This window comes from Maylandia zebra, linkage group LG5 (genome assembly GCF_041146795.1).
Source record: "Maylandia zebra isolate NMK-2024a linkage group LG5, Mzebra_GT3a, whole genome shotgun sequence".
Classification (NCBI taxonomy): Eukaryota; Metazoa; Chordata; class Actinopteri; order Cichliformes; family Cichlidae; genus Maylandia; species Maylandia zebra.
Genome location: NC_135171.1, coordinates 12,412,523 through 12,432,917, shown reverse-complemented (window position 1 = coordinate 12,432,917; position 20,395 = coordinate 12,412,523). Strand labels below are relative to the sequence as shown.

General features: G+C 43.3%; 1 protein-coding gene across 3 annotated transcripts in view; it reads left to right on the top strand.

Moving 5' to 3' along the window:
• The window catches only part of ndrg3a (ndrg family member 3a), a 34,141-nt gene that overhangs the window by 8,672 nt on the left and 5,074 nt on the right, over positions 1–20,395 (top strand). For 2 of the 3 annotated variants that reach the window (XM_023154731.3, XM_012924916.4), the window contains exons 2-9: positions 7,973–8,054; positions 10,049–10,081; positions 16,879–16,984; positions 17,100–17,220; positions 17,463–17,525; positions 17,626–17,686; positions 18,630–18,716; positions 19,276–19,332. In XM_023154731.3, coding sequence (XP_023010499.1) covers positions 7,998–8,054; positions 10,049–10,081; positions 16,879–16,984; positions 17,100–17,220; positions 17,463–17,525; positions 17,626–17,686; positions 18,630–18,716; positions 19,276–19,332 — 585 coding nt within the window. In that variant the 5' untranslated portion in view covers positions 7,973–7,997. Of the gene's footprint in view, positions 1–7,972; positions 8,055–10,048; positions 10,082–13,493; positions 13,879–16,878; positions 16,985–17,099; positions 17,221–17,462; positions 17,526–17,625; positions 17,687–18,629; positions 18,717–19,275; positions 19,333–20,395 lie in introns of those variants that run through there. The other variant, XM_004571889.5, reaches the window with a different exon arrangement.

Genomic DNA, 20,395 nt, shown 5'->3' with positions numbered 1-20,395 from the left:
CATTAGCTTACAGCTTTAAGCTTTTAAGGTGCTAACTAAAAATAAAGACAAGATGATAGTTTATTCAATTTTAATGAAATTTGCAGATTGTTTCGGTGAAGTTTAATAAACTCCTTGCTATCTAAAATATAACAGGACAAAGGAGTATATTCTCCAGCATCTCACACTTCTGATAATCAGCTGTCTGCTTGACGTTTATTCAGCTGTGTAAAAACTATAACTTTAATCTCAGACAAACCGATTTACTCAGGAACAAATAAAATACTAAAAAAAAAAAAAAAAAAAAAAAAAGCCAAACAACAACATTTTTAATTTATCTAAGTGACTCATATATATTTAACCTGAGTAGCGAAAGACGGCGGTGGGTTTGAAAACAATTTGCCGGGAGTCCAGTGTTCTCACCGCGCTAGTGACCTAGCCCCCGGCTAGCTATCGAGCTAGTGGGTAACAGACGTCTCCGAAAACGTCGGAGCGCTTTTGAAAATATGTGGTGTCCTGATAAACTGAGCCGATATTTGAGGTTTACACAGCTACATTCTCGGCTGAAAATATGTTAAACGTTTATTTTGTGACCCAGAAAGAATAATAAGAGTAATATTAAAACTAACTAGCTGCCGCCATTGTTGGAAACTGAGCTGGGCCGCGCTATGAATTCTGGGACACAGCTGCTTCTTCTTCTTCGGGGTTTAACGGCAGCTGGCATCCTTGTACATGCAGTGCTGCCATCTTCTGTTTCAGTCCATTATTACACTCTTAAATCCTGCTACTTATTCCTGCGTCTTTTAGGATCTTACAAAGCTTCAAACGACGCGTCGACTATTAAATCAGTCGTCGACGATTTTGATAGTCGACGTAATCGTGACTAGTCGACAAATCGTGGCAGCCCTAGTGTTGCCCCACATTTGGGATTTTGGATAAAAATATACCTTTTCAACTGAATCCTGAGAAAAATGTCAGCAACATGTCTCGTTATAGTTTTTTTCCTCATGTTGTCAAAAGAAGAAAAACTCTTCTGCCAGCTTGTATCAGGAGAATAATAGAAGCTGTAAGGAGGATGATGGAGCCCCAGGAGAGCAAGCTGTCATTTAATTACGCAGACATGAAACACGGGGAGCTGCGTGCGAGTGCGCGTGCATGCCAGTGTGTGCCGTGTGTCTGTGCTCGTTCATCTGTGTGGGTTTGCTGACAGTATCTGCAGGAGATGCTTCGTGTTATAGGTCAGCTTTTCCCACAGTGGAGAACAAAACATCTCAGACTCCAGATCGGATTTCCTCCCAGGTATTATCTCTCTGGGTTTAAATTCTTTCTGTCAATTACATTGTTAGTGACCTAACAAGGGGACTAGGCTGGGAGGGGGGGGCGAAAATGCAAAACGAATGGATTTTTCCTCTAATTCTCTTACCAAATGACCCCAGTTAGAGCAATAATCTGCAACTGAGCCTTGTCACAGCCCATTAGCTTTACTCCGGTGCGGATTGTCGCCTCTAAAGACTCAGAACTATAAACACCGGCTTTGCCTGTTTACGAAAAGTGAGGATAAGGAAATTTCTAGTAACTGTACACTAGAAAGATTCCACTTGAATAGGGCATCACCGCACCAGTGCCCGGGTTAGGCGAAGTTGTTTACACAGATTTGTGTTTACCCCGAAATTGAAAACAGAGGAGCAGACATGGATGTCGGGCTCTCTGAATGGCTGGCAGGAGGCTAGTGGAATTTGTGCTAGCCTGTTTTCTATTGTGATGTGAAGATCGCTGAAGTGTTGAATGAGGACAGGAGTTTTAGTTGAGGACAGACATGCTTGTGTTCCTCTGTGATTGTAACATTTTGGCAGATGGGCAGATAAGTCTGCGTCCCGTCAGTGGAAGTGAGTTGGTCATAGGCCCAAGTCAAGAACGAGCTAACCAAACTGGGTTATTTATTAGATAATAAAATATCCTTAAATTTTCCCCAAAGGTTGGGACATTTTGTGTTATAGCGGCTAAAATATTAAAGGGTCATTCTCTGTCAGTTTATCTAATGCTTCCCACTTAATTCCAATTGTATTGTTCCCATGGATTTTTTTTTTTTTTAGGAACATTTCTAATTGTAAGTTTTTGGGAATGACACTGAAGGCTAAATGAACTTGTAACAACAACGTTTAAATAGAGTAACTAGATGCAATATGACAAAAAAGAAGGTAAAAATTACCGAAAAAGAGCACAATTAAATAGAAAATACCAAATAGTGAAATAACTTTTAAAAAGCTCAATAAATTAAATCTGCATATATTGGAGGCAAGTAAAGATGTGAAAAAATAAATAGAGGTGAGGTGTTAAGAGTTTCTGTATCTGTCCTTTTGGCACTGCCTGTCTGAAAAGATCACGTGGTTTAGAGGTTTTCCTTTTATTATCTATAACTTTTGGCCACAGCCACAGTTGTTTGCATGATCTCTGTGTCAGCTGATGGAAGAATCCACTTCGATTCCAACTGGATGATTCAGAGTAGATACTGGATTCTGACAGCAACCACAGAAGAGAAATCCTTTGGCAAGTAATATGGATTCATTCCACTCACAGTTTGATATTAAGGCCAAAAAATGTTTCTTTGTAGTAACATGCCTGGGACTACACCACATTTAATTTCCAAAGAGTGCAGTCCCTCCACAGTAATTACCGCTCACAGTAAATACCCATCACATACGAAAAGTCCTGGAGCCAGATATGGTTACACTGTGGTTAGGGAACTGTGAGTGTAGTCTCATTTCCATGCAACACAATAAAATTACACAGTGTTCCTGGGTCTTAGTCAGCTCGCCAGGCGCGTCCATCTTATTGTCCAAGGACCTCACATAACCCCATGATGATTGCTGGAATGGCTCCGGCTCTGAACCCCCATCATCACCTCTGCAGCTCCTCCAGGATTACAGGCCTCGCTCTGGGCAGTCGAGCTGTCAGCACGATCAGATCAGTAAACTTGGGAAACCAAAAGTAGCCATTTCACTTTAGAATAAAAATACTGAGAGCAAAAGAAGAAGAAGCTTTATCGAGGAATAAAGTCAATACAATTTTAATAAAATCCAAAAGACAAAAACTGCCACTCAAAACAGCACCAGGGGAAGGAGAAATGAGCCCAGACATATGTTTATACATGCCATGATAGTTTTTTTTTTTTTTACCATGGAAGTGTTTCTGCTTCTTCATCTTCTTTTTTTTACCAGGATCTGGCCCACTGGAAAGTTGTGTGGGCCAGAAAGTTTTTCAGGCCAGATTTAAACTCGAGCTGCTGCCTTTCAGTCATGTGGCACATGGTCACCTGCACACACAGCGAGCGCCCGTAAATTTCCATTTCTAATCCCTGACTTTAGTCTGTCATTTCACTCACTAAATTAGCTTAGTTTCTTGAGGATTAAGGTGAGACTTATAGGGGATCTGAAGGCTTTGCTGAACTTTCCCTCTTGTTCTGTGTGAAATGATGTGTGGTCATAAAAAATCAAAACGCACCCGAGTTCACCAAAGACCTTAAACTCTCACAGAGAGCGAGCTGACCTGTCAAGCATCATCAGTTTAGAAATGCGCTGTTCTATGGAGGATACAGTTCCTGCACAGAGCTTTAGTGTGATCCACCACTACTCTTTGCAAATTTTGGCCAGTGTCTCAAGTCATTTTAATTTTTTTTAAATTTTTTTTGTGCAAGCTGAAAACTTTGCAGCACCGACTTTCAGAGGATCAAAACATGAAAATAAATCTTCGCTGCTTTTAAGCAAGAATCCCTTTTACATACCACAGAAAACAAACTTCAAATGAATCTAGATCAGCCTAAGAGGATAGTTTGAAGTTAAAGTCATTAAGATAAATAAACCATAAGGATTCTGAATTTTAAAAAGGCAATGCGTGGTAGGGCAAAGTGACACATTACCAATGACTAAGATGCTTTTTGTACTGTTGAAGTGAAATGTTTAAAATGTGTAGAACTGTAAACCTGGAAAGGTGCAAGATTAAAGATCAAATCAGAAGCAATGCAGCAGAACTGAAACTTTTTGTTTTGTAGTTTTCTATATAAAAATAAAATTTAAAACCATGTTTGTAACATTTTGTGAGCTTTGTTTTTTTTTATTGGTTTTCTTGGGGGTTGTTAATTAGTCCTTCATTTGAACCCCACCATCATTGCTGTAATCCTCTTCCCACCGTGCCGGATGACAGTGAGTCGATAGGATTTCATTGTTTATCGCCATAGCAGTACACCTGATGGCTGAGTCAGGGTCTTCGTAGCCCTGGAGGCACGTTAATATGAGGTCACTGTGCTGATATTCAGCACGAAAGCAGAGAGGCCAGAGTCAAAAGTGCGGCCATGACGTAAACAAGTAAATCTGAAGTCACTGTTGCCATGGTGAAAAAGGGCTAAATTAAGTGGTGGCACAGCTGGGCTTTCAGTTGCCCATCACATCACCTGCAAACAGTTCCTGATGGCCCAAGGTGTGATGGAGATGAGCAGAAAAAGGAAAAGATGGAGAGAGTGCAGAGAAGGAGAGGATGAGGGAGAGAGGAAAAAGTGGGAGGAGGGGGATTTACTCATCAATCACTCAGGGATGCCTGCTGACATGGCAGCTACAGGACTCCTTTTGTTGGCAGAGACGAGGTATATCTCAAGGAAGTGTTTGGCATGCGCCACTGTGTCCACACACGGATGTATTCAGGCGCTTGCGTCTCACTGTTAAAGCAAAGACTGGCTCTGTCTCTGCTTAAAGCTCAGGATGTTCTGTGTGAGGTAGGCAGGAGTGCTTGCCAGCAGAAGAGTGGGGAGGAGAGGGGGGCGATGGTAAATGAGTTATCCCTTTATTAAACTGACAGATTTCAGCATGTCTTTGCAATTCTTCCGATAAAGTCATTTTGCCAGAATTGGAAGACCTCCTGGTCTCTCAGAGACACTGCTGACTCTAGAATGTAATGAAAGATGACCTTTTCAGTGTCGAAAGAGCCTCATGTGGGTTTTCTCTTGACACACTTTCTGCAGGATCCTCTGTTGCCTGCTCCTTTCCTCGTTGTGTGAGCTGATATTTATCCTTGGCAATGAGGCTCTCCTAAAAGCAACACGCTTTTGCAGGAGAAAGAACCTGAAGAGCACAGATGTGGGAAATTAAAGTGTGAGATCCAGCATGTAATCTGGTGTTACTCGTATTAATGCAGGTGGAGCTGAGTAAAACAGAATCTGGTATTAGAGAGTATTTGTTTGTGAGTGATCGGCTACAACAGATGGTAATACTGTTAAGGCAGGAAGATCTTGTTCCATATCAGCACTTTGAATCCTTCCCCCATCCTCCTCCACATCCATGGTGCGGTGTGAATGTGGGACAAACCTTGCAAGCTGCAAAGTGAATTTCCCTGCTGTAGCCTGGGAATCATTTCCTGTTACAGTTATAGAATTCTTTGCTATCATCGAGATAACATGTATGTGTTCCACTCGAGCATTGTTCCACGGCATTGAAGGAAATGAAGCTCAAAACGTGTTTCGGCAGCTCTCATTTCTACCATTATCTATTCCCCTTGTTTCTTTGCCTTACATCTGTCCCTTGGGTCTATCCCAGTTTAGAATAAACATCAGCAACCAGCTTTGTCTCTATGGCAACAGCTGTAGATGCTGAATGGTAGCTCAGACATAGAGTAGGCAGGAAAAGGGTGGCGAAGGCAGTGGATGTTTCTAAATGTGATCTGGTGCTCTTTACCTGCAAGGGGTTATGAGACCAGCAGAGCTGCTCTGGGATACAGCTAGTCTGTACCCAATTTACAGTCACATGATATGTAACATTTCCGGCTTCATCAGTCTGATAAATGATGGCATTTTGTCATTTAGATGAGGTCGACTTAGCGTTACGTTAGTGTTCCTCTCTGCTTCATTCACATATATCCACAACAGTGACAGAGTGAGGCAGGTAACCCTCGTGACATTGTGAGTTTTCCTGCCTCGGCTTCTATATTTAGGAAGTCACCTCGATAATAGAGAAGCTACTTGCTCACCTTTGTGAATTGAGGAAGTCAGTGATCAATTCTTTCACACCTTGTTGATGATGCACTATGCCATGTGCATAAATAGGTCCAACTCTCTCACTCTGCTTTGTGATGCTCTCAGTAAGTGAAGTAAGCATGTAAAGGAAAACATAGGAAAAAAGACTTCTAAAAACAGCTGGAAGCAACAAACTGACTTCTGCTATTGTTAATGTTCTGCCAATATTTTGATTGTAAAGTTGTTAGCAATCAATTGTTTTAACCTTACCCATCACAGCCACACTCTAAAACCCAGTAAAAATGTTAGTGTACCTATTTTTCTTTCTCCTGTCGTGGCTGTTTAGGACATTTTACAAAGCAATGATGAGCTGAGCAACTGAAGATTCAGTGTGTGAGCCTGCCTTGGTATAATATGCACTCAGAGCTGCTGTGCTGTTTTGAAGGTGACATGTATATGCTACTGGGTCCAAGCTTATACAGGAAAGCGCAAATTCAAATGCTGTGAGATTAATGAACAGTGCCTGTCTAAGAGAGGCTGATTTTTGTGCAACGCCAGGTTGCACAAAGCAAGTCGCTCACAAGAAAGGTGTAGAGCATTTGAGCAGTTTTCAAGATAAAAGCAAGCGTTCTGCTTCTGTAATATTGCTGGTGTAGAGGATAGAAGGCGGTGAGGTCAGTGGGGTTAGGCTATGAAAGCCACCCAGTCAGCCTGTCAGTTTAAGCTTGCCTTGACCCCCGTCGCACTAAACACTTCAATTACCCCACTAGCCAGCTACAAATAAAGCAGGTCTTTGCCTCCTTCCTTTCTGTGACGGCCTGAGGAAGTATTGGATTGATCCGACCAATACACCCAATCTGCTCAAGCATGCAGAATATTTGTTTTTCTTCTTTTCCTTGTTCAGTTGTCTAAATATTATTTAGTTCCACTCCCAAGCCGGATTTGTCAGCAGGGATTTTGCCTGGCATGTTTTCACTCCCCATTTACTGATCGCTGAGTCCTTCCAATCCTGGATGTTTCCACTTTTTTTTTTTCTTTCTCTGAACTGTTTTTTTTATGTAATTTGAGGATTGTGCTCACTTGTTGCCATCTGCTTCCCTGGCTTTTTCCCATGCAATTTGAAATCTGTTATTAGTCCAGTACGACCCCTGAGCCGATTCATGCATCAGCAGGCAGATGTGGGTTTAGACCTTTGTCAGGCAATTGCAGGGTGAAACTGCTGGTAAAACAAACATGGCGTGACGTCATCTATTCTGGTGTCTCCTGCTGGAACTTGGCTGTTTGACTCTTCTCTAACCAATTGAAGGTTATCTGATACCAGCAGCTCAATGTCATTCCAAGGGGGGTTGGCTTGGATTCAGGAAGTGATTAAAAGGTAGCAGTTGGCCGGTCTTCCATCCAATTGCATTTGCCTACACGTCTTGCTTGTTTCTCCTAGCATAGTGTGTGTTTGTTCTTTTAATGCCGTCCATCTATAGAAAGGCTGTCTGCTGTGGTTTTAGCTTGCCGGTTGTAAGCATTGACCTAGAAGAGTTAGAGCCTCCATCTGCTGCTATGTGCAACATGAGCCACGCTTCTAGGAACGGCCAAGAAATTCAATGCTACTTCCTGTCCTCACCTTGTGCAAACAGGGGGGCAAAATAGGTAGCATTTCAGGGAAAGTGGGGGAGGGGGACACTTCTGTGTCAGGATTCTTGTTCAGTAATTACGAGCAGGGACAAACGGCTGGCTTCAAGGGGAAAACAAATGAGAAAACTTTTTGTTAAATCTGGCCTGATATATATTTGCGTTTGCTCACTACCTGTGTGGAGCAGAAATGAGGCCCTTTGCCCTCTGTGTCTGACTCTTATAACAGCATAAGTATCACAGCGCTAGTGTGAATTTTAAAAAGGCAAAATAGAAAGATGGACATCTTTTAATCTGAGATTTTAAGTGTCTTTGGCAGCATGCGGTCCTCCTCCTGATGAAAATGTTTCGTTTTTCCTTCTTGGACAGTGGTTTCGAGTGATCCGACAGGAAGATGGATGAGCTCCAGGATGTACAGCTGACTGAGATCAAGCCGCTGCTGACCAATAAGGTGAGTTGCAGCGAGAACAAGGTGATGACAAGCTGCAGAGGCGACAAGATTAATTTTTTGTAACCATACACATAAAATGAACAGATGTGTTGTCTCCTAAAAATGAATAAGCACCCACTACAGCACTCCCAGGAAAATACATACGCTAATACACTAGTCATGCATGCTCTGCAGTGCCGTTCATCAAAGTGAATTATTCATATATGCTCAAGTGTAAAGGGAATGGGGGGGCGGCAAAAGGGGTTGTAGACAGAATGAAGCAATGAGAGAATACGTAACAGAGGCAGAGAAAACAGTCTGGCGAGGAGGTAAAGAGATCAAAGGAAAAGCTAAAAGAAACTCATCTCTTTTATTTCTGAAGCTTGAAAGTTTGCAGCGAGTGAGGGACAATAAAAGCAGAAAGAGACAAGAAGCGCTACCTGTCTTTCCTTCTTCCCGCCTTCATTCTCAACACCTGATTAACTGATTAGAACAATAATGATGACGATGATGATGTGTCTGTTTTGTTCTGTACCCCGATCACTGACACAGTCAGGAGCATATCGTGCCTCAGAGGGAGGAGTGTGTGATTATGTATCGGCTCTTAGGGGATTGCGTCACCTCAGGGGTGGATTTGAAGAATGAGAACATTTCTCTGAGTGTGCTCTATGCCAGTTAAGGTAAATGTATTATGTTAGAAGACAGAGTGGGGAAAATGCATCATGGAAATCATTGAAATAGAGGAGACTGGCACTGACCTCTCACTCCACCTAGTGGTCAGCTCATTAAACAGATGAGTCTTCAAAGTGGATTGAGATGATGTTGATGATGTGATAACAATGATGAAGGAGGATCCTCATTTCTGTAAAAGTGGTGGAAACTGGTTCTGACTGCCGACTGATAATTTCTTATTACACTGGTCAAGCTCAGAGCACCTAGGTAGCCAGCGAAGGTTATAAATGTATCCTGTCATTTAGTATGACATTAAAGTGCCTTTAATAAAAGCAAAACAGGCCTGTTAGTTTTGGCCAATCACAGTGTAGTTCATATCTTAGTTTTCTTTAAGGTCTGATATTTATAAGGAGACCAAGCTGTCAGTATTTCCAGTTAACTTGTTAGATGTAAAAGAAATGGTTAAGCTGAGTGACTTGGACAAGACTTTTTTCCCCCTTTGTCTTGTGGCACCACGTACCACAGCTTTACTCAAGCCTTTACTGATTTTTAATATGTAGGTCGTGTCTATGGCACGCATAGGTGGCTGCTGTTCGTTTTAGCTCATCATTGTAACCTTCATTGCACCGTCTCCCGTCCCAGACTATGTAAAAGAAGCCTTTTAAAAGTCTCTTTAATATGTTGAGTCACCTGACTGCAATCAAGATGCCCTGTAAAGTGTGATGATTGACATGGTGCAGTGAATCTATCCATCCATTTCTTTAACCACTCCAATAGCGATTTTGTAATTCACCCAACATTAAAAATCAAAGCAACCCCATTTACTTGCATTACATTCATCACATCTCAACATTATTTCATTATAGTGGTGGATTTGTATCCAGATTTCTGCTGCACAGGCAGTTAGAAGAAGAAAAGGACCGCTCTGTAGAAACCATCTCCGTTTAAAAGCATGTACACCCCACTGGTCTCTCCTGCAACTCAATCCCAGTGGCATCTTTTCTGTGGTCGGCTGCCCACTCAGGCCTCAAACAATGCAAATTAACATAAAAACGTCAGAATTGTGCACCATCACATGTATTATGTGAAGCAAAGACTTTAGTTTCGATGCTGTTAAACTAAGGAGCTAATGATAAGTTATCAACAGCTCCGTGAAGAGCTGCATGAATGTCATGGATATAAATGTAATCAGACATGGGTTATTGCCATTTTGTCTGCACACATGTATACATCCTGCACCACACTCCCATCCATCTGGTGGGGTTACACAAACACATTAAGAGTGATTACCAGCTTTAGCATACTACGCTACATTTAACTCTCCTCTTTTCCTTTTCACGCAGAATGCACGCAACTTTCAGGATTTCGACTGCCAGGTAAGTGTAGCTCTCTGCTCCCACTGTTAATTTAGCATTATGATTCATTCTCAGCTCCACACTGCTGAACCCATGCATTCTTTGTACATCCGAGCACGTTACTCAGTAATAACACGCACATTTATGGATGCCTAATGCAGGTGAAAGGCGTGTTTGGTCCAACTTGCTCTCTGCGTTTACTCTTGACACCGCTGACTGTGACAGAAAGGACAAACCAGTAGTTATGTGCTCACCTGATTAAAATTCTGCTGCTTTTGCTAATGGCCATCTAATTCTTTGGAGGCAAGTGTAGTGATCATTTGCAAATGAGGACCTTTTTAAAAAAATTTGAATAGTGCTTTGGCTCTGTGCTAATGACTGAGAAAGCACACTCACTTTATTCTTTGCATAAAGCGATACAGAAAAAGATTATGTTAAATTCATATCAGGTTGTTTTTTTGAAGAATATACAACTGTAGCACCTTCCTCAGTATGATTTTTTTTTTTTAGTGCCTGCCTTTTTTACTGTATTTTATTCATAGTCAAGCCCTTTTATGTGATAATGTAAAAATAATTGTCATTCCAGAAGAAGAGTTATTAACCTTGAGGAAGCAGTTTTCCAGATCCCCCCTTTTTTATGTCTTAGAATGAGGAGAAGGCTTGCCAGCCTTCCACCTCTTGGGCAGTTTGCTTTTTCTTGCAACGATTCTCCTGCAGGAGGAGGAGTCACGATGCTGGGGAAAGCTCTGTGCTGTGTTTTAATGGCCATCATGACTGCTAAGGGTTAAACCTTTCATCCCTAGCTCACTTTCTGCAGTCACGCCTCCTTCCAGCATCCCGGCAGAGCTAAATATAGCCGACGCAGGCGGGGGAAGAGAGTAAGCATGTTAGCCGGAGCAGGCAAGCTGCATGCTCCTTAGCATCCTGTCAGAACTATTATTAAGACATTCATGTGTGTACAATCCTGCAGTCAGTCAGCTGCTCGTGTTCACCGTGTAATCTTTTATTACCACTTTTTTGTGATTCCCTTTGAAGTCATGCTGTTGTCAGTTACAGAGAGAATTGAACCTGAATCCGTCCCACTGGTGGTTTGACCTCATTTGCCTTTCAGCCATTATGACCTCACATGGTCACACTCAGGAAGCTCAGGCAGTTCACAGTGTAGTGGTTTTACACATTCGCCTAACTAGTGAAAAATTCCCAGTTTGATCCTGAGAAGATTGTTTTGGGAACAGTAACTGGTGTAAAAACTCAAATCCAAATCAATTAAACCGCTGTGGCGACCCCCTGTGAATAAGGGAGCAGCTGAAGATGGGAAATTGCTAAAAAGGGTGCTGATGATGGATCGTGAGAAGGTTCAATTCTCTTAAAAGATTTATAGTGTTAACAAACTGTGCTGGTGTTCCTCCTGATTTGGTAATCTGGCCATTTGGCAATAGACGTGATGGAGTAAATATCTTGTAAATATTTAGTATAACACTGAACCCGTCACGCAGCGTAATAACACTAAGATAAAAGGAGAACACACCCTATACAAGACATCAGACCTGTGTGGGAGGGGTCCTGCCTGCCGCAACATCACTCTGAGCCGTGACATTCCAGCAGCTGGAGGATGAATCCAGCTGCTCTCTTCCTGCTGCTAAAGCTCCCACCACAGGCAGTCCACAGGTACTGCAGGAGTCGTGCCAGAGCTGTGCATACCTGCAGAGGAGGACAGTGGTGGTGGGGTGGAGTCAGGGAACCTAAAGGTTCAAACTGCTGCAGCTTTGTTTCTCTTACAATTTTCTGCTTATGCCAGGAAAGGGAGAGGAAGGTGTGTGACAGACTCCTCAAACCCAGAATGCTGACTGTGCATTTCAAAAATAGTTTTAGTGTCATGGTGTTGCTGCAGTCTCGCACTGCTATGTTTTTAAGTCCATTTTTTAAACTTTTGCTTAAGCTTTGTTTATTGTTTCTATATATGTATAGCGTTTTATATATTGTATGCAGTGTGTAGGTTTTTACATTTTCAGGGAAGTGTGTACTTTTAAAATAGCAGTTTCTCTTTATAACTTTGCCCAACTTTCTCATTATTTAGTCTGTGGCTTTTCAAATCCTCACTGTCTCATTATGCGCACTAGAGGGCGCCACGAGGCTGTTCGATAGCTCCAGACATGTGACAATTTAAATGGAAAAAAAGAACCTTAACTGTGTTGGTAACATGCTGAGCTGCCATGTGTTGCTAGAACAGCTTTCTCATCTAGTGTTGTGAAGATGACTGTGCAGAAAGCTTTCTGATACACTGGACGGAGATCTTGTGGCTGTGTAGACTATAACATATGATTAACACAATTGTCATCAAACTGACCGTGTCACAGGTAAACAATGTTTTGAGCTGGTGCATTTTAGTATACAAAAATTGGTTCAAATCAAATCCCTACTTTCTGGAAATGATGCAATTGAGCTAATCTCTGCAGATCATAGTGTCACTGTGCGTCTGTATGACTCCTCAGGCTGCAGGGGGCTTTGCTGAGGCACATGATGATTCAGTGCATGAAATGACTACATGTGTTTCGCTGGCACCCTCTGTGGGTTAAGAAAGGAAATAAATCAGAGAAACTGGTCTACAACCAAACATGCTGCTATATGATTAACCAATGAAGAGACCCTGGTCCTTATAACCTCACAAACTCTGTGTCTACATGTTTGCCATTGGCTGCACTGAGCACCCCGTCAAAGGCGTGACACCCTGCACCGTTAGGAGTTGTACTGATGGTAGGAGAGTGAGAAGGAGAGAGCAATACACTACGTGGATCAAATGACTCAGCAGCAAGTTTAGAGGACATAAATCCTGATGATGTCCTGTTTTGATAGTAAGGGGAAAAGGTGGCTTGCTATCTTTTGCTCGTAAGCCTGGAACACGAGGAGTCATTAGCCAAAGCTCAGTGTCAGAGTCACTACTTGACAGTCATTTACATGATTAAGTGGTGCCTTGAATGAGCCAACATCCGCAGCAAAGCTATTGCTATCGTAAGCCCTCCTGCTGCGTTATACGCTAGTCCACTCTTGCTGTGAGCTGGATCTGATTATATCCACTCACACGGAGATATTTCAGGGTTCTAAAGCCATTCGGATGAAATGTGATGCAAAAATAAATGTGGATACGGTGCTTGGCGACAAGCAGCCATTTTGCTGATGCAGAAAACAGCCCAGGGCGAGCCGTCAAAGTCAGCCTCCTCTCCTCATCAATAAGACAGCGTGACGTCAGCAGCCTGCACATTTTCCTGGACTGCATTCTTTGTACCCCATCACCCCGCTTCCATTCCCCCCCTCCCCCTTTCCTTTTCTCCTCCAAACCCCGCCCTCTGCCTCTACCCACCTGACCCTCCGCAATCCAATTAGAAGAACCAGTGACTGGATGTATGGACGCACTGTGACTACCAAGCACAAACTGCAGTCTCACTCTCCTCCCCCTCTGTCTTTTTCCTGCTCTCTTTCCCACCTCTTGTCTCCGTCGCTCTCTCTCTTGTTCTCTCTGCATCGTATCCATCCCCCACCCCTCCTGCTTTCATTCAGGTTACTTTTCCTTCTCCTCCTCACTCCATCTGCTGTGTCTTTCTCCTCCCTCTCTTCCTTCCTTGTCGCTACTGCTCTAGCTGCCTCACCCTACATCCCTCACTTCCTACCAACGCTCCCTCCCTCCTCCTGCTCCTTTCTGAGGGCTTCAAAGCTGCCCAGCGCACACTCACACATAGCATTACACCACTCCTCTCCTGTGTGGGAAAACCATGTCAGCTATTCTGGACCTGGACCAGATTGCATGCGCTGGAAATGAAGCGGTGAGTGACAAACGTGTCTCGCCTGACTCGACACACCTGGCTCTGTCCGTGCTTCAAGGAGGTTCTGGTTCAGATTAGGGGTGTTGTGGTGCTGTTTCTCCAAAGACATGCCGACAGCAGCTGGCTAAACGAAGGGAATAGCTCTGGGGTCTGGCTTTGATGGGACTCGTGCTCTCTGGGCAGCTGCTGGTATGGGGTGACCATTTGTTCAGTGTGTGCGTGTGCGTATGTGCGTGCAACTACAGGTCACACAGCGTCCATATGTGCAGCCTGCACAGTCTAAAGCTGCTCAGGGTGCAGTTGTGCATTTTAATGTGATGATATGAAAGATGCTTGTGTTGTGCTCAAGTGTTTTAGGATGTGCGCCTGTCAATATCCATCAGCTGGTTGTTGGTAACTGTGTGTGTGGATCTCACATGTTTGTTTCTGCATGTCTTCATCATGTCTTTCCGGCGATGAGTGAATTGCTGTAGATGTTGCGTTTTGCAGGTGTGCATTGTGTTCTTTTTTTCTGTTATCACAGGGAGGTCACTCACCACCCACCCCACACACCGTGACAAGAAACCACCAAAGCCACTGTAGCGGGTTGTTCCTTCCCCGCAGAGTCCTTGAGTTTGTTGTTTCAGCCCACTGCTTTGATGGCACACACACTTACTGTGTGTGCTGCAGGTGGGGAGGGTCGTGTTAGTGTCAGAAATGGATGAGGTTGGCCTGTACCCGAGATGATCCCGGGCTCTGTCCACTTGCATGTGTGCACTTAAGTCATTTACAGACTGCTTGGTGTTTCCGCCCAGTAATGCTGCTCCCAGTGGTGATTGATGCCTCTCCTGGCAGGGTGGAGTAAACTGAGAGGAGGGATTGATAGGCAGTGAATTGCGGGAAGAAGATCAGCATGACAAAGTGCTCTGTTCTTTTTTTTTTTCATCTCACTCCAACTCTCTCACCATGTTTCTTTGAAAAATGAGTACTCACCCATTTGTGGCACCAGAAAGGCCCCTCTCCTCAAAGCATAAAACCTCTGCTCAGTATTCACATTTCACCTCCAACCCAGCCCAAATGCCTTAACGTACTTTTCGTCAAAATGCTAGCTATCATGAATGTATTAAAGTGGGGAAAAGGTTGATGCCATTGCAGTGCTCTCCTTCTTTTTTCCCCTCTCTAGATGTCCAGCCTGTCTCTGTCACTCTTTGCTTTCATGCTCTATTTCCTCCGCCGGTTTACCTAACACATGTTAGGGTGCACGTATAGCACATAGACTCAACAGAATACCAGCATTTGAACAAAGTGCATTTATATTGTTTCTCAGAGCAAAGCACTGAGTGTCCTTGACTCTGTCCTTGTCTAAAAAACCTTAAAGATTCTGCAGCAACACAGCCTTGGTGAGAGTGTTTTTTCACCTTTAACAGGTTGTTCTGTCACCTCACCAGACCGAGGTTACAGAATCGCTTCATTAAAAGCCCTTCGATGAGGGCAGAGCTTCCTGTCAGCAGATAGGCTTTCTTTAGGGTTTGTGCCATCTGAGAAATACAGGTTATAATGAGAAGCTGTTTTGTAGCTCGCTATCTTGAGCATCACTTTGTGGTGTTTTTGAATGCAGTTTTCATGTGTTGTGCGACAGGCTAATCGCTATAGCAACTCCCACTCAAAAGCAAATATCTCACGCTGTTGCTGACATGATGAGTATTTTTCCTCTTATTATAGATTGCAGATGTAAGTCAGTGCAGTCTCGCCCTTGAGAATTAGCCTTTATCTCTGAAGATACTGGGACACATGTCCGTCAGTTAAATGCAGGCGGCCGAGATTGCGCAGGGGAAAAATGGCAGCGTACAGTCAGTCACACTCCCCTCTTAGTCTGTCAGCCGTAACCTGTGTCTCTCTTCCACTCAGGCTCACTCTCTCTTTATTATTGATGACCAGTGGGCCTTCTGACGAGGCAAGCGGATGAGGCACCACCCGCTGTTCTGTGCAGCACAGACACCCTAGCGTGCATGCATGTGGCTGGAACGTGCAGGGTGTAGTTTGCAGCTGCAGATCATGCTGATCTTGGGAGGTTTTGTGCATTGTAACATGATGATTCGGTGATTCTGGGGGAATCTGGGAAATGCATTTGCCTCTTCTTGTGTAGTTTATTGTTTCTCTTAATGTCACTTCCTGCCCTGTCTTTGGATCCTGTAAACAATATTAAGGCACTGTTATTTTTGCTGTGTCATCGTTAAACAGTCTTTCTTTTTATCTTGATCATCTTTCTGGATCTTCCACACAGATTAAGTGCCAGATGAAAATATGTTGAAGCCTCTTAATGTTTTCCTTTGCAGAAGCGGTGTGTTTAAGGTACTCAAGCCCCCTGAGTGTTCGACCCAAATTGTAAAGCAACAGAGAGAATGAAGCCAGTATGAACACTTTGAATTTTAATGGATCTTTTTTTTTTTTTGCAAAGACATTGAGTGAAGACAAATGATGCTGGCATTTTTGCAAAGTCATTCTTGTGAAAAGAACTGTGAGGTTCAGACCCTTGGATAGAAAGACTGTTTTCCTGAACTGGCCATTCAGTGCTTTGTTTGTCCGAGGGCACAGGGGATGTGAGCTGGCGACAAAAGGTTTATCCTCTGCATGCCCAATTCAAGATATAACCCAAATGTCTTGTTTGTTGTGGGTTGTTTACTTTAGTTTGTGTGTGGCTCCATGTTGGAGCTTTGATGCAGACTTCAATCAGTATGCTAGAAATGGCTCGTTTTAGCTAAAATGTTGCCTTTATGTCTGCCTTTTGGGGAAATGAGACAGAAAGCGTCTTTGTTTTGTGCTTGGCAGAGATGAAAGAGAAAAATCCCATACAACAATTGTTCTTCTTTTATTTAGATGATTTTTGGACTCTGCTGGAGTTCTGGGGTAACGCTGTAACAGCTATAACAGAATTGTTGTCGTAGCGGTCATATGTGGAAGCTTTTTATCTTTCCACCTGTGTTAGTCCTGAACTATTCTTTTCCTCCTCTTTGGCTACAGGAGCACGACATTGAAACGCCACATGGCGTTCTCCATGTGACAATGAGAGGCGTTCCCAAGGGCAACCGACCCATCATCCTCACCTATCACGACATCGGCCTCAACCGTGAGTCGGCCAAAAATAAGCTCATCAATATGCAGTGCTCTGTTCTTTGCGTCTAACAAAGAACGTTAACCCCTGCACTGTCACATTTTATGTCTACGTCTTTCCACCTTTCTAGACAAGTCTTGCTTCAACACCCTGTTTAACTACGAGGACATGCAGGAGATCACCCAGCACTTTGCTGTGGTTCACGTCGATGCGCCCGGTCAGCAGGAGGGAGCGCCTCCCTTTCCCAGCGGGTGAGTGTCAGACTGGTTTTGCACGCGCCGATGAACGCGTACATATTTATTCATATCAGTGCTGTTGAGAGAGTTCCAATCAATTTGTGTGCATAGAAAGGAAAGTGAGCTGTTGGTTCATTTTCTAATTGAAGTGCAGTCATCATCCAGTCTGTTCCTGAAGTATTTAAACTTATGAATGAACTTGAAGGTAGCATTTTCCTTACTGCTCGCGTGGACTCACATGTGTCGCTCGTGCCCAGGTATCGCTATCCAACCATGGATGAGTTGGCCGAAATGCTGCCCTCTGTGTTGACTCAGTTGAAGTGAGTGTCCCCTGGCTGATAGCTAATTATTGATAAGATGATTTTGCCATAAATGAATTATTCATCTTCAGCCACACACTAACGAGCAGTTTCTTTATAGGGTGAACAGCGTGATCGGCATCGGCGTGGGAGCAGGAGCGTATATCCTCACCCGCTTTGCGGTAAGTCCACAGCAGGACCACAGCGTGTAGACTCACCCATCCTTATATTTCTGTTCTTCCTTGCCCTTGATGTCTTTATTTGTGTGATTCTCTGTCTCGCCTGTAATAATTAAAGGTTTTCAGACCACACAGTTTGTCACACTGAACTTTAAAGCCTCCCATCAAGCCCACACAGGGCATCAGGTTCCTCTACAGTCTGCTAGATATGCTGCCATTCCCCAGGTGATGAATCACCTTGGTTAAATATCTCTCTCTCCATTGCTACTGCTTTGTTTCTGCATTCGGTACAGTGCAGCTAAAATAAGCACAAGCTAGCAGAAAGATCTAGAAGTGACATAGAGCAGTGAGGGAGCTCTAAAAAATGAATGATAAAAAGAGAGGATGGTAAAAGGAGAAGGTGTGGAAATGAGGAATTGTAGAGTTGGGCTCTCCGTGGACAGTCTTTTCTTATTTAGAATTAATGAGGAAAAATTGATTCTGAAACGCATTGCTTGCTTTAACTGGCTTGGAGCAAAATGTTTTCCCATGATGGATTTGCAGCAGATGCTGCCGTGCTGCATTAGCATCGTGTTGATGAAGCAGCAGCCGCCGCCCTCTCATTGGATCTTAGATTTCCCCAGATACTCTCTTTTTGTCTACAGGAAGTTCTAAAGCTGCACCCCTTGATTTAGAAGTGGTTTGTGACTCCATCATCATTTAACAGAACAGAAATGCTTCACTTTTAATCATGTTTTTGCTTCTTTAGAGGACACGCAACATCATCAAAATGTTACCAACTTGTTGTTGTGAGGATGTAGCTCCTGGGAGAACATTCCCTTGTTCAGATGCTCAGATTAAACTACAATATGATTTAAAAATGATAAAGAAATTAATAAACAAAACAAAACACAGGGAGACATTTTTGTTAAAAAGCTCTCATCCTCGTGCATCTTTACTTTCACAGCTGAACAACCCGTCCCTCGTGGAGGGGCTGGTACTCATTAATGTCGACCCGTGTGCTGAAGGCTGGATTGACTGGGCTGCTTCAAAGGTCAGTATTTCCGCCTCATCGATGACCAGGATTTTCATCATATATGAAAAGAGAAAATGCTGCCTTCTGAAGACTAGTCAATACTAGTCAACTACCTAGTTAAAAATTCTATAAAAGCTCACCCCTCTTGGCTTAAAGAACAAACACTGTGTTTACTATGGTGCTCTCGCTGTGAATATTCAACAAGGTTGTATGAGGAAGACATTCTTTTACTGTGATAATAATATGATGTGTCGTTTCTGCCATATACATTTAAAACATCACACTTTTATGAGCTGTTATTAAAGTCTGAAACATGGCAAAGAGGAAAAGTCCTGAGCAATTTCTTCCATTTACGAAGTTTATAGCACTCAAGAGTTTTAAAATGCAGGTATACCAGCTGACATAGATATACCAGTGAATCTAGGGACTGTGCATTTATAGTAGCAGTAGATCACTTCACAATCATAAAACTTGAAGATTGCTATGTCAGTTTATTTACTTCTAATTAGTCCACTCTCCAGAAATAAATCAGATCTTGTTAGTATCTTACCGCGGCTCGTCTTTCTCTTGTGTGCAGCTTTCTGGATGGACCAGTAACTTGGTGGATATCGTCATGGCTCACCACTTCAGCACTGTGAGTCTGACTTATTGCTATGTAGTTCTCCTGACCTTTTCTCATTGAAGCTGTGAAACAGCAGCTGAACCTCTGGAGGCTTTCTTTTCAAATTTCCCTCGACACTTTTTTCTCAGACATTTGCTAATTATTTTATCTGTGTCCTCTCAGTTACAGTGGGGCAAAAAAGTATTTAGTCAGCCACCGATTGTGCAAGTTCCCCCACTTAAAATGATGACAGAGGTCAGTAATTTGCACCAGAGGTACACTTCAACTGTGAGAGACAGAATGGGAAAAAAAAATCCATGAATTCACATGGTAGGATTTGTAAAGAATTTATTCGTAAATCAGGGTGGAAAATAAGTATTTGGTCACCTCAAACATGGAAAATCTCTGGCTCTCACAGACCTGTAACGTCTTCTGTAAGAAGCTTTTCTGTCCCCCACTCGTTACCTGTATGAATGGCACCTGTTTGAACTCATCATCTGTATAAAAGACACCTGTCCACAGCCTCAAACAGTCAGACTCCAAACTCCGCCATGGCCAAGACCAAAGAGCTTTCGAAGTACACCAGGAAAAGTATTGTAGACCTGCACCAGACTGGGAAGAGTGAATCTACAATAGGCAAGCAGCTTGGTGTGAAAAAATCAACTGTGGGAGCAATCATCAGAAAATGGAAGACATACAAGACCACTGATAATCTCCCTCGATCTGGGGCTCCACGCAAGATCTCATCCCGTGGGGTCAAAATGATCATGAGAACGGTGAGCAAAGATCCCAGAACCACACGGGGGGACCTGGTGAATGACCTGCAGAGAGCTGGGACCAAAGTAACAAAGGTCACCATCAGTAACACACTACAACGGCAGGGAATCAAATCCCGCAGTGCCAGACGTGTTCCGCTGCTGAAGCCAGTGCATGTCCAGGCCCGTCTGAAGTTTGCCAGAGAGCACATGGATGATACAGCAGAGGATTGGGAGAATGTCATGTGGTCAGATGAAACCAAAGTAGAACTTTTTGGTATAAACTCAACTCGTCGTGTTTGGAGGAAGAAGAATACTGAGTTGCATCCCAAGAACACCAT